The sequence below is a fragment of the Pipistrellus hanaki genome (assembly GCF_964339955.1).
Source record: "Pipistrellus hanaki genome assembly, chromosome: 3".
In the NCBI taxonomy this organism is placed as follows: Eukaryota; Metazoa; Chordata; class Mammalia; order Chiroptera; family Vespertilionidae; genus Pipistrellus; species Pipistrellus hanaki.
In genome coordinates this window covers 82,668,883-82,683,288 of record NC_140505.1, presented here as the reverse complement: position 1 = coordinate 82,683,288, position 14,406 = coordinate 82,668,883, and the positions used below count along the sequence as shown (strand labels likewise).

At 40.8% G+C, this 14,406-nt stretch overlaps 1 protein-coding gene across 3 annotated transcripts in view; it reads right to left on the bottom strand.

Moving 5' to 3' along the window:
• The window catches only part of LHFPL6 (LHFPL tetraspan subfamily member 6), a 194,682-nt gene extending 185,469 nt beyond the window's left edge, over window positions 1-9,213 (bottom strand). The window contains exons 1-2 of one of the 3 annotated variants that reach the window (XM_084879494.1): window positions 8,697-9,213; window positions 7,180-7,746 (exon numbers count right to left, since the gene is read on the bottom strand). In XM_084879494.1, coding sequence (XP_084735620.1) covers window positions 7,180-7,564 — 385 coding nt within the window. In that variant the 5' untranslated portion in view covers window positions 7,565-7,746; window positions 8,697-9,213. The remainder of the gene's footprint in view (window positions 1-7,179; window positions 7,747-8,696) is intronic. The other 2 variants (XM_084879493.1, XM_084879495.1) reach the window with 2 other exon arrangements.
• Window positions 9,214-14,406: the final 5,193 nt, after the last annotated feature.

The window sequence follows — 14,406 nt, the reverse complement described above, 5'->3', positions numbered from 1 at the left end:
TTAAAAGCAGCAAGAGCTAAGCAGGTGGTTACCTATAAAGGAGCACCTATACGATTGTCAGCTGATTTCTCAACAGAAACCATGCAGGCCAGACGGGAATGGCAAGAAATATTCAAGGTGATGAATAGCAAGAACCTTCAGCCAAAAATACTCTACCCAGCAAAGCTATCACTCAGAATCGAAGGTCAGATAAAGAGCTTCACTAATAAAAAAAAGCTAAAGGAGTTCATCACCACCAAACCAGAATTATATGAATTGCTGAAGGGGGTTCTTTCAGAAGAGAAAGTAAATAAAGATAAAAATTATGAACAACAAATACGTAACTATCAACAAGTGAATCTAAAAACCAAGGAAATTAAAAAAAAAATCTGATGAACAATATTAACTGTTGAATATAATAGAATCAGAGGTATGGAAGGGGAGTGAACTGATGATTCTTGGGGAAAAGGGAAGAGGGGAATGTGGGAAGAGACTGAACATAAACTGTGCACCTATGGATGAGGACAATGGGGAGTGGGGAAAGGGCAGAGGGTGGGGTGGGAAGGGGGGGGGGAAAGGAACACTTGTAATAATATGAACAATAAAAATTTATTTAAAAAAAAAAAAAAAAAAAAAAAAGAAATAAAAAAAGACCCTGAATAGCCATAGCAACCCTGAGAAAGAAGAACAAAGTTGGAAGGATCACAATACCAGATATCAAGCTATATTACCAAGCCACTGTACTCAAAACTGCATGGTACTGGCACAAGAGCAGATATATAGACCAATGAAACAGAACAGAGGGCCCAGAAATAGACTCAAGCCATTATACTCAATTAATATTTGACAAAGGAGGCAAGAGCATACAATGGAGTCAAGACAGTCTCTTCAATAAATGGTGCTGGGAAATTTGGTCAGATAAATGGGAAAAAAAATCAAACTAGATCACCAACTTACACCATACACAAAAACAAACTCAAAAGGAGTTAAATGTAAGACGAGAAACCATAAAAATCCTATAAGACTGCATAGGCAGCAAAATAGCAGACATATATCATAGCAAAATCTTTATAGACGCAGATCCTAGGGCAATGGAGACTAAGGAGACTAAGACGGCAGATGGAAATCCCCCAAAGGGTACTGGATTGCGAGAGGGTGCAAGCTGGGCTGAGGGATCCCCTCAAGTGCACAGATTTTTGTGCACCAGGCCTCCATTTGATAATAAACAGGAACAAGTTTGTTATGGGTAGTGCAGTAGTGTGATCAGGGTCTTTGCCAACATTTCTCAACCTGTGTCCAGAACCCATGAGTAGTTTGTTAAAAGTGTTTCGTGTGGGCCTTGGACACCCTACTTGGAATAAACTCTCAGGTGACTTTTAGACCACTAAAGAGTTAAAAGAATATTGTATTGAATTTTGATATAATTATTCATATGGTGAACTTGGAAGCTTCATAAGAAAGTCTGAAAACAATGAAAAACTTTCCAAATTAAGGCTTAAAACAGTTCTTCTGGAAAAAGTATGCAAAAAAGTAAAACTGGACAATGACTTTTTGAAAATTTAATTTTAAAACATTATTAGATACAACTATATGAAGTTTGATGTTTCAGATTTTATAAGAGATCAGTTAAATGATTGGTGTCCTGCCTTTAAGAAATCCAGAGCCAGAGTAGGTGTGTATGACATTCATTGCTGGTTGTCTGCACTGTATCTCTCTGTCACTTCTTTCTTGTTGGCAAGACCCTGCACACTGTTGCACTACCCATCTCAAGCTTGTTCCTGTTTATTATCAACTAGAGGCCTGTTGCACAAAAATTCGTGAACTCGGGTGGTTCCTCAGCCCTGCCTGAACCCTCTTGCAGTCCAGGACCCCTCAGGGGATGTCCACCTGACGGCTTAGACCCACTCCCCAGGGGATCAGGCCTAAGGTGGCAGTCAGACATCCCTCTGGCAGCCCGGGAGCCCTTGGGGGATGTCTGACTGACAGCCGAGCTGTAGTTGGACATCCTTAGTGCGGCTGTGGAGGCGGAAGAGGCTCCCACCATGGCCACTGTGCTTGCAGCTGTCAGCCCAGAGCGGAGTTCTCCTGTGGGAGTACACTGACCACCAGGGGGAAATTCCTGCATTGAGCATCTTCCCCCAGGTGGTCAGTGTGTGTCATAGCGACTGGTCATTCCCGGGAGTCAATTTGCATATTGCCCTTTTATTATATAGGATGTAATGTGGGACATCTGATTGTGATGGCAGGTGTGATTTGTGGCCCTAAAGTACTACTATTCAACAAGAGTGCAACATCTTCCCTAGAGATGTTTAAGACCAGGTCAAAGCTGGTTTAAGTAACGTATTAGCAGCAGAAGCTCAGACTGGCTGATTCCTAATGCCTTACTGACCTAACCATTCTGCTTTTCCAAGACATTCATGGCTTTACAGAGTTGGACAAAGGTTGCTTTGGCTGGACTCTGTGGTCTTCATATCTTTCAATTAGTAATTCCTTACTGAAAATCCACTGCATGAAAACTACAGAGGAGAAACTAAGGTCTTATTTTAAGTTCTCCATATATAGACTCTTGTTTCTGGTAAAGGATAATTGTAAATGAAAGAATATATATATATATATATATATATATATATATATATACATACATACATACATACATATATGTATATATAAATAATTATGTACCTATTGCATAATGCATATATTATAATTATAATATGTATATAATGTGCATTAAGAGAAAGAACGCCAGGAAAACAACTTTCTGTGACAATAACAAGGAGAGATGGAATGAGGATGTGTTCAGACAACACTAAATTACAGAGGTGAGTCTTTTTATAGTCCAATTAGAGAGGTTTATATCAGATCATGATACATCTAAACTTTAAATTCTGAAAGTAAACCATCTACCAGAAGTCACATTTTTAAAAACACGAAATGGTTAACTTAAAACAAGATTATTAAGATGTGTTCTCAGAACCAGCTTTATCTGGGAACTTATTAGAAGTACATATTATCAGTCCCCCACCAAAACTATTGAACCAGAAATTCCTTGGTGGGCCCCCAAAATCTGTGTTTTACAAAGTCCTATGGGTGATTCCGATGCATACTAAAGTTTGAGAACCACTGGCTTAGATCTCAAGACAGCCTTAAATTGTAGGTTGCAGGGAGATGAATGAAATATCTATAAGATGTAATTTAAAGTAAACCCCAAACTGGCCCAAGAAATGCCTGGCTTTCTTAAAATTAGAGCAACTCCAGTTAAGACACTGTCACTATTAAGCTACTATGCTCATTAATATGCCAACACTTATCATTTATATTGTTCCTCAGCTGTCACTTGACAAAGAACCTGGGTATGAAGGAAAGCAGAATGTGGCATATCATATGACAGGTCGGGTTTAAGTGGAGTGAAGGAAGGGGAGTCCCGAGCCCTTATCCCAAAGGGGTGAGAGACAGGCCCAGGTGAAAGCCTGCAGTGAGGGATACTAGAAAGGCAAGGGTACTCTCAGCAGACAGAGAAAAGGCTGCTCAAAGAAACCCTTTGTCATCATTACTGTCTTGAACAGCACTTCACTCTTAATTAATTGAGGAGATGGTCTCCCGTGGCCTCTGAGGACAGAACAGTTTTTAAATTGGAAAGATAGTGTTTGCTACTGATTAGTATTCTACACCCATTTTATAAATACTCCCATTCAAACTAAATGTGGATTACTCCAAATCTGCATTACATACAGCACCAGCAGTTTCCCAAGATGTAATCTATAAATTCAGATACCAACGTTTGCAAGAACTTAGTTAAATATGTCTTTATAATGTTCTTACATGTTTCATTTACAGAGCACATATTTAACTAACACATACATCAAAAAGTTTGATATTAACGTTTTAAAACTTTGTTACAGTACTTAATGACTACAACAATATTTAAAAGCAAATAATTCTACATTTAACAAACAAAAATATTAAAGCTTCTAGTTTCTCATAGCACATTTCCACACTATACAAATGTTAGTTATCTTATATTTCTCAAAGGCTTTCTACATGCCTTTTAGAAACTCAGTTAAGGCCATGACCGATGTGGCTTAGTTGGTTGGGTGTCATCCTGTGCACCAAAAGGCTGCCAGTTTGATTCCCAATCAGGGCACATGCCTGGGTTGCAGGCTCAGTCACTAGTAGGGAGTGTGTCTGAGGCAGCCGGTTGATGTCTTGCTCTCCCATCTCTCTCTCTCTCTCAATCTCTCTCTCTCTCTCTCTCTCTCTCTCTCTCTCTCTCTCTCTCTCTCTCTCTCTTTCTCTCTCTCTCTCTTTCCTCCCTTCTTCTCTCTCTAAAAATCAGTTTTAAAAATCTTAAAAACAAAACAACACAAAAACAACAACACAACTCTTAAGGGTAAAACTCAATTCAGACTTGCTTTTGAAAATTATGACCAAAAAAATGACTTCAAATATAAGATGGAGATAGTGGCAAAGTTTATGTTCAAGTTACCACAGGAAAAGCTTAAGTTATTGATTCTTTGAAGTATTCCTCCTAAAAGTAGCAAATGCCCATGTACAACAGTCTCTTTTTGTGTTGTTCTATCAGCTGACAGGTGACATTTTAACCTCTAATCTACCATAGCAAGATTATTCAAAATTAAGGTTGACATTTTGTCCTTTAACTAGTTCCAAAGTACTGCAGGGGTTTTACTGCCTGATGTTACACCATATGTGCAAACTCTCAACACAGCAAGCAGGGTTAAGCAGGATGCCTCTGTACTTTGCCATTTGGCTGCTTCCTGTGTTTTTGGAACAACCCTAACTTTGGCTAAACATAACCCTCTTGGTGAACCATTTTTAGTAAGAGAATCCGCCTTATGGGAGAGAATGTTGAATATATTTCTGAAGCATTGCCATCTGTGGAACTCATAGAGTTCAGTGGCTTGGTATTTTGCATATAATAAAATTACTTACCACTTAGGTGTTTATGAATAAAAATCCAGACAATTATGAAATAAACAACAGGAGGAATTCTTTTTGAAGTATTTTGTGTTTGTCACCTGGTTTACCATTAATTGACAGAAATCAATGGCAGATTTTCCCAAAGCCTTTTCCATAATTCAAGTTATTTTTTAATTCTAAATTTACTAACATTCGGGTAATAGGATATATAGAGGTTCAATTCAGAAAAACTCTCTTAGGTTTTTATATTCAGAATACTTTGCCAAATATGAAAAATATATATGAAAAATGAGAGAATGTCAACTGCTAGTAATAAACTATTTCCTTATCTTAATGTCAGTAACACTTACCAAACCAGAGTTCATGAAAAGAAAATCTAAAAAGAAAAACCAGTACCTTTTAAATATATATATATAACTTCCACAATGGTCTTTCTTCAGTTTTTCTGTTAAGTAAAACATTTAGCTCTATATAATCCAAAAAAATCTATACATAGTTTAGAGAGGGAAGCATAAAATCTCATGGGTCTCAGATTCACTTTCTGTTGCCTTCTTTCATTGTATGTTTAAAGATAATCAATAAAAATTATTTCTCTTTGTAAGTATTTTCCTGTTCTGCCAGATAATAGCAGTTCCTGCCCTAAAATGAAGGGGGAGGAGGAGGGAGAAGAGTAATATTTACCATAAGAGGAGAAAAAGAAACTGCCTAAGCACTTTTCCTGAGCCAAGTGAAACAAAACATCAAAGCAAGTTTATTCTTAATGAAAGATATTTAAATACTCATGGCATTAGTTTTATTCTTAAAATCCGTGGCATCATGTTTTCAAACTCTGGATTTATATTGCAACTTTCAACAATAAACTCTTCTGTTTCCTAACAGTTTTACTTTATTTACTTTATTTCTGTATGAATATACATATCACATGCAAGACTTTGGTCAATGTTGAACACTGAAGTAATAAAGAAAGGAGAGTTAAGGTCCCCAAATTGCCTTCTAGAGCAGAGTGAGATGCAAAACCACAGAGAAAAAAATAGATGAAAACAAAGTTCTATCTGGTAAGGAAATAAAGAACTGCAAACAACTCGATCTCTTGTTTCAAAACACAAAACTTTTTGCCACTTGCATTTTTTAGCACAAGAATTTTCTTACTTAAACATTATTTGAAAGTTTTATATTAAAAGTCTAAAATAATCTGTTGGGGTTTCTCCAATAAGTAGACTCTTTCTCAGAACTATTAATTTTTAATTGCTTTTTTCCAGGATTTTCACAAAACTCTGTAAGGAAACGCCAAATAAAATAGTAACAGACTCTTACTTTATAATGAAGTTGCAAGTACATTTTACATACTTTCCTGGATTTTCTCCTTCACTCTGCATTATCTATGATAGTTGTCATATTTCACCAGGGCAGATTATAAATCAGACAAGTTCAGCCTTTCAGGTTGAAAAATGGAGGTGAAAGGCACAGCGGAAAATATATAAAGTATAATTAAAACCATATGACCAGAGATATTGAAGCAGTACTTGTTGGAGGAAACCCAAGTAAAAATCAAACCTGTTCTGGTGTTAGTGACATTATCCAGTCCATTTGGGACAAGTAGACATCATTTGCTAAATGTTCTTTTTTTTTTTTTTTCTTAACAGTAAGAGTACCCAGGAAAATGAAATCTTAACAAGATAGTTACAGCTATAGCTATGTTTGTAGACTAGTGAAATTCATAGTTCTTAATGCAAAACTGGTATCTTGTTTGAAACAGTAATCACTTATTTAGAAATATAGTTTAAGATTGGGTAAGGATAATTTTACCAAAGAGTATTAAAAGACTTATGATGACAATGCAGAACCAAAAACATTTCTACGTTTCTATGATGTCTTCTTGATTAAAGACCTGAGGATTCCAGTAAGACACAGATAATCTAATTGCTTTTTATTGAACATGAAGAGCGAGAAGTGATGGAATGCAAACTGTCTCCCCTACCACATTATAAACGACCTAAACGTTACTGCCTCACATGGGTGGTACTTAGCAGGCTAATGATGTATATGTGTCTAAGGATGTGCAGGAATTTAAGAACTCCCCAAGTTGTAAAGCAATTCCAGTAAAAACCTCTGACTTTGGTACTCTGTCACCAAAGCCATTTCATGACTGTTTCTCAAGAACATTCCAAGTGTCAATTATAATAATCTCAAAAGACAACCGGAACATAATTTTCAATATGACTGGGATTCCAGTAAACAACTCAAGTGTAGCAAGTCACTTACCCCCCAGAAACTGAATTCCTCCAGCCACTCTTCCCACTGTTCTGGAGATGAGCTCCGACACACAGCAGCCCATGAGAGCGGTGAGAGCCACCAGGAGGAGGAGGCCACAGCCCAGGCCTGTCACGATGGTGCAGATCCTCCATTCTGCGCTGGGGATGCCCTGGAAAGAGGCGTAGCGCCCACATTCTTCCACCATCACCATCATCTGCCGGCTCTCGTCATGCACCGGATACGAGCACCTCCGGAAAGTACCGAAGGACACAGGCTTGCCCAGTTGGGATCCCCAGAGCCAGTAAGGCATAAAGAACCCCACGCAGGAGGTAGCAGCACAAAGAAAGGAGAGCAAAGCCCAGACCACTCCAGTACACGTCAGGCTGGATGCCATCTTCCTCCAGATAGGGCAACGAGGACCCAAAGGGCTGCAAGAGTAAGTGAAGGTGTGAAACCACCAAGTACTGGGATCACAGGTAATCCGCAGTTCTGTAATGGGGAGTGTCTATGAACAGAATGGATCTTCAGCCTTACTGGGCCTCAGCTTCCCATCCTCCGTAGTAAGGGTGATGATCCCTGGTAAAATAAGAAATATTGAGAGTTTAATGTTTTCTAGTGAAATAGATAATAACATCAATTCAGTTGTTCTAAACTTTTAATTAATAAATACTCAAACTTGCCTCAAGACTTCAGAAGTGAGAAGTCTCTGCATGAGCCCAAACAAAATGATTAGAATAAATTTCACAATTTCAGAGCACCATAAATTCACCAAACCTTATAGACTGTCTAGACACAGAATGGATGGAGCTAACAGGCACTCCCAGTACTAAGTTCAATAGCATCTGTGAATCCCTTCAATCTTAACTATCCTCTCCCGGAGTAAGTGAAAGAAAGCCAGTGTATGACTTACTTTCTGCAATTTTGATTCATTGGTTCCAATAAATTTTTTGGAACTATCTCTCCAGTTCAATGATCGTCCGTGTCTAATCTGAAAAGTAATCCATACCTTCTAGTACTCTATAGCCAACCCCAATAATTCAAATAGTTCCACAAGCATTTGACTGCCACCCCTGTTTCTGTTTCAAAAAGAGTTCCTGAACCATTTCCCACACTTCCCATAAAAAAATAAATACAGAAGTCCAAAGCCCATGCACCCTGGAGTTCCATTTCCAGAACTCTCATCGCCAGCGTTCAGAGTCCAGCAAATGTCCCCTTCCCTCACCTTTCTCTTTCCCAAGCCTTGCCCCTGCGGCTTCCTCTCCACCCCGCAGCCCCATGTACAGTCCAGTGTGTCACTGACTACTATTTTTTTTTTTTAATCTTGTCAACTGTGGCCAGCATCAGCGTTAATGACTAAAGTTGTCTGTCTGGGCCATGAGGCTGGGAAAGGAGAGTGGGGGGTGACAGAGAGGGCGGAGGGCCATCATCTAGAGCTGGGGTAAGGCCAAGGCAAGCCCATAATCAGCCCCTGCAATGTCCCCACCTACCCACCCCTACCCCTACCCCAACCCCACTCCCACCCTCACCCCCACTCCTGAAGACACATAAGATCCCTGAATCCAAAAAGCGGGAGCTAGGCGTTTTCCAGCCGGCCTTTGAAGGGAGGATGGGAAGGCAGCAACGCCCCAGGCAGACGCCTACAGCCGACGCGGCAGGTCGGGGGAGCCCGCCGGCAGCCCCGCTCAGGAAGTCCGGAGCCGGGGGCCGCCAACTCCGGCGCCGGGCCCGGGGGCCGAGGGGAGCCGCGGGGAGCCCACGCCCCGGGCGGGAGCTCCGCACTCACATGGCCGGCGGCGGCGGCCGCCTCCTCCCCGGGCCGGCGCGCTCACAACTTGCCGTCTTTCCCGGCGGAACGTCCGCGGCGAGGAGACCGATCTCCCTTCCTCGCCGCCGCCCTGAGCCGCAGGGAGTCCGGGCGGACTTGGGAGAGGGGCCGGCTCCGGGGCTGCCCCAGGACGCGCTGCGCCGCCACCAGTGGAGCCCGCTCCCCGCGTGTCCGGGGCGGGGGTTCGCTCGCAGAGGCGCAGCCCGCTCCTTGGCAGGCGAGGCACGCACCGCCCCTCCCTCCGGCCGCCTCCTCCCCCGCTCCCGCCCGCCGCCCCGCGGACCCGGGCCGACACACCCGGAGGGACAGACCCGGGGGGACAGACCCGGGGGGACACACCCGGGGGGACACACCCGGGGGGACACACCCGGGGGGGACACACCCGGGGGGACACACCCGGGGGGACACACCCGGGGGGACAGACCCGGGCCGGGCGCGGTGGCAGGGTCCCGGCGCGCGGGGCGCGGAAGGGCGCACCCCTCTGCGCTGGGGTCCAAGCCCATCTCTTAGGTGGCTTCCGCGGCTCCCCGAGCCCCTCTCATTGTGACTCTTTCCGAAGGGTGAGCGGTGGAGGCAGACGGACAGAGAAGTAGGGGAGAAAGTTGCTTGTCTTTTGGGGAGCTCGCGAGGGGCCACGGAAGACGAGACACGTTTCCTGTCTGCTTTTGTAGGTCTGGTATTTGGGATTGAAGCTCCGGTTGTAGATGAGAATGGGGCCTTCAAGACCGAGTAAATTGACCCTTTTGAGTTTTGCGGACGCTCTTGGGATGTGGTCACTTGGGAAGTGGGCGAACAATGTGGACTTGGGAATGAGAGATGAATAGGGGAGGCCACAGCTCAGGCTGGCGGCCGTCTTCCAGGCTGGCCGGGGAGGAGGCGGGGGCGACTTCCCGCAAAAGGGAGCATCTCCTAAGACACTCCCCTTGAGAACTTCTTTCAAGGCTCAGCATTCCAGCTCGCTCTCTCCCTCCTTTCACCTTCTCCCCCTCCTTCCCTTCCCTTCCATCTCTCCAGTCAATTTTGAAATCAGTACTGACACTGGATTTTTTTTTCTTCTAAGAAACAACTGATTTTTATTTTCCTTCCAGACGAGGTTTTGGATTTTTGGTTGGTTGTTGTTGTTGAGCGTTATCCCTTTGGCAGTTTAGAGCTATGTTCAGTACAAGACTGAAAGTGCTCCTGCAGTCTGGGAATAGCCGTTTGTGAAGCAGATACTTTCCCAGATATAGTTTGTGAATCGCTTCTTCAAAGTATTGGAAAGAAATAAATGAGCATATAGTAAATTTCCAAATTGCACCATTTCATTTAGTTATGATGGTGCATTTTCCCCCCACAGTTACAGCTGAAAATATGTGCATAAGAGGTCATAGATCCTTTTAAGAATATGATGAAGCTGATAAGCCTCCCAGAAAAGAAATACACATACACATTAAGCTTAATCACAGTGGAACAAGGGGGAGGAGAGAGATTATGCCCCCCTTGCACATTTGGCAAGTTTAGGACACAGGATTTTTTTAAAATATTTTTTTTATTGAGAGAGAGAGAGAGAGAGAGAGAGAGAGAGAGAGAGAGAGAGAGAGAGAGAAACCAAACCCGGATGTGAGAGCAAAACATCCCGCACAGCCCCAGCCAGAGCTTGGTAACCCTTTTTTATTACCATCATCATGGAGGTGCTACTAGTATCTGGTGGATAGAGGCAGGTGATGCTTCTAACCACACTGCCATGTCAGGGACAGTTCCTCAGAATGATCTAGTCAGAAATGTCAATACTACCATGGTTTAAAAAAAAAAGTTTCAATGAAATATCAGATGGGTCCCTGTTCCCCTGCAGCCCATCTGTGAATCCCAGATATAAGTGATTCAAATTATCTCGTATAAAACACTGGACACTGAGCTCAATGACAGCATAGTGACTGCTCCCAGTTATGTGCCAGATCTACATACTGTGAAGGTAAAAGATATGACTGTGTGAAGACAAAATAATGATCATGATATTCAGACTCACTCTTCACACAAACTGCTGGGGAAATTGGTCTAGGACCTTTCTCACCCGTGGGAGAGTTTTAAGCACTGAGATGGGTGGCTGGGATTAAGTCCTTGCAGGTTACTTCGTCTAGTCTCAAAAAAGAATTGAAAAACTATGGGAAAGGTACAGTTATCATTTTACAGAGAGGTTAAGATCTTACAGTAGGCTTTAAATTTTTTTATATATAATTTGCATTCCATTAAATAGAGTAAATGCTAACGGAGAGATCCTGCCTAAGGTAAAAAAGAAGATAAAGGAAGAGGCTGATTAAAAAAAAAAAAAATCTATGGAATACCAGCTATTTGTGAAATCATAGTGTATTTTATATATATACTAAGACTCAAATTTCTAACTTAGATGAGTGAATTTGGACAAATGGTCATCTTTTGAGCCTAAATTACCTTACTTGTAAAAAGAGGTTGGAATAGACAATTTTTAACATTGTACCTCATGACTTCCAGCATGATGACTAGATAGAAACTCTTATATTTGAGAAGGATTTTAGGAGTCATCTAACTTGGTTTAAGTACATAATTTTTACAAATGATGAAAAAGAGCTTCAGAATCCTTGAAGTGTCTGAGCCTAGAATCCCAAGCTGAGCCTCAAATCCAGGTACCCTAATTTCTCTTTTCATTTCACCATGTAATTATCTTCCCAAACTATAAAAATCTTCTGAATTACTCCTTGGGCTGTTGTATGTATAATTTATAGGCTAAAGACATTATATCTTTAAAACCTTTGCATTAAATTTGCACTTTCAAAGGACCTTTAAATTACTTCCCAACCAGAAGTTCCCACACAGCAGATACCATTTATACCTCTTATTCTAGGTTTGAGTTTCTGTATGTTTGGAAAGTAGTTTCATAAGATGATATCATCAACGTGAAAGTGTGTGGAAAGCTATAAAGCATCTATGACATCACTTTTGGTTGGCTACCCAATATTCATTCTCAACCCACTATCCTTTGTTCACTGGATACTTTTTGGTGCCACATGACCTTGTTCTAACCAGTGGGTCTGCTATGAGGAGGTCTCTGGGGAGGACTGTATTCTCCCATTCTCAGATAAAAGGAGGAGACAAGAGAGAACAACAATTCTCTCACCATCCCGGCTGCCTTTGAGCAGGATGAGTTGTTTGGAAATATGGCAGTCTTCTTGTAACCATGAGAAGAATCACAGAGACATAACCCCAGTACCCTAATATTGTGGAGTTACAAATGTCTTTTTGAATTTTTATAAAGAAAGTTATAGAGTGATAATATGGTTTAAATCATTGCTATTTGAGTTTTCCACTTTTAGTATCTGAGAGCATTTCTAATTGGTGAAGCACTGCAGATAAGACATGGCCAATGACATGAAATACACATTAGTTAACATTGTAACCCAGTGCTTGGCAATAAGAAATAGATACTTAATAATTCAACATTATCTGATGTAATTAATGAGCAAATTAACATCATTGTGGTTATTAACTTTGTTCCAGTCCAGCTTGCAGAGTAATATAATTTTTTTAAAATGGGGTATTCTATGTGAAACTAGGGAAGGAGTGGAATAGTAAAATACATGGAACATACACCATGAAATCAATTACTTTTGTCCATTGGAGAGAGTTTAGAATAGGATTTCTTTAGGTCACATTTGTGGCAAGAATTATGATTTGGCTGATACAATGTCCATTTCCAACCCTCTTCTTTCACATCCTTGTCTTCACTAGCTCCATTTTCCAATCTCCCTTGAAGTTTGAGTTGCTGTGTGACAGTGCTTGCCAATAAGATGAAAGTGGAGGGGTGCTAGTACCATCACATCCAGTTCTTTCTTCCAGCCTGAATTTAAGATGGATGTGATAGAGCCTTGAAGCACAGAATCCATGTTTCAATCATGAGATGAAATGGATGAAAACAAAAGCCAGCACACAAAGCATAATGAAGTAAAATGGTGGACAGAGTCTGGATACTTGGTATCTTTGCTAGGCTGATGCATTATCTTCAGACATCTCTTGAGTGAGAACAATAACCATTAGCTCTTTAAATCATTGTTATTAGCAATTAAAATATGCCTGCTATATTATTCAAACTAACTGTGCACTTTAGTCCAGGAGTCAGCACCACAGTAAAGAAGGGTCCCAGAAGGAGACGAAACTGAGCAAGGAATAGAAAACCTGTTTGAAGAAATAATGACAGAAAACTTTCCTGATATAAAGAAGAAAAAACTCACACAAATCAAAGAATCTCACAGTTCCAAACAAAATGAACCCCAAAAGGCTGACACCAAGGCACATTATAATTAAACTGGCAAACACCAACAACAAAGTAAGAATCTTAAAAGCAGCCAGAGAGAGACAGAAAGTTACCTAAAAGGAACCCCCATCAGACTAGCAACGGATTTCCCAACAGAAACATATTAGGCCAGAAGGGAATGGAATGAAATATACAAATCCATAAAAAGAAAGGGCCTGAATCCAAGAATACTGTACCCAGCAAAGCTATCAATCAAAATTGAGGGTGAAATCAGGAGCTTCATAGACAAAAAAAGGAGTAAGGGAGTTTATTACCACCAAACCAGCAATGCAAGAAATGCTAAAGGGTCTGCTGTAAAAAGAAGAAATGGGAAATGAAGAAGGAACACAGGGGTAAAGAACAAAAATGGCAACAAATAAGTACCTATTAATAATAACTTTAAATGTAAATGGATTAAATGCCCCAATCAAAAGACACAGGGTAACTGAATGTAAATGGATTAAATGTCCCAATCAAAAGACACAGGGTAACATATATCTGCTGTCTATAGGAGACCCACCTCAGAAAAAAAATATGCACACAGACTGAGGGTAAAGTGATGGAAAAAGGGTTTTCAGGTGAATGGAAAAAAAAAAAGCTGGGTAATAATACTTATATCTGAAAAATTATATCTCAAAGTGAAGGACAGAAAAAGAGATAAGGAAGGTCACTTAATAATACTAAAGGGAGCAATCCAACAAGAAGAAATAACTCTGCTAAACATATATGCACCCAATATATGAGCACCAAAATACATTAAAAAAAAAAAAAAAAAACTTCTGAGGGACATCAAGGGAGATATTGACAGCAGTACAATCATAGTAGGGGACTTTAATACCCCACTATCACCATTGGACAAACCCTTTAAACAAAAATTCAGCAAAGAAACATCCTAAATGACTCACTAGATCAGATAGAATTAATTGAGATCTTCAGAACATTTCATCCCAAAGCCACAGAATATACATTCTTCTCAAGTGCACATGGATCATTTTAAAAAATAGACCATATATTTGGTCAAAGGTAAAGTCTCTTTAAATTCAAGAAGATAGAAATCATATCAAGCATCTTCTCAGATCACAATGGCATAAAAATGGAAACCAACTGC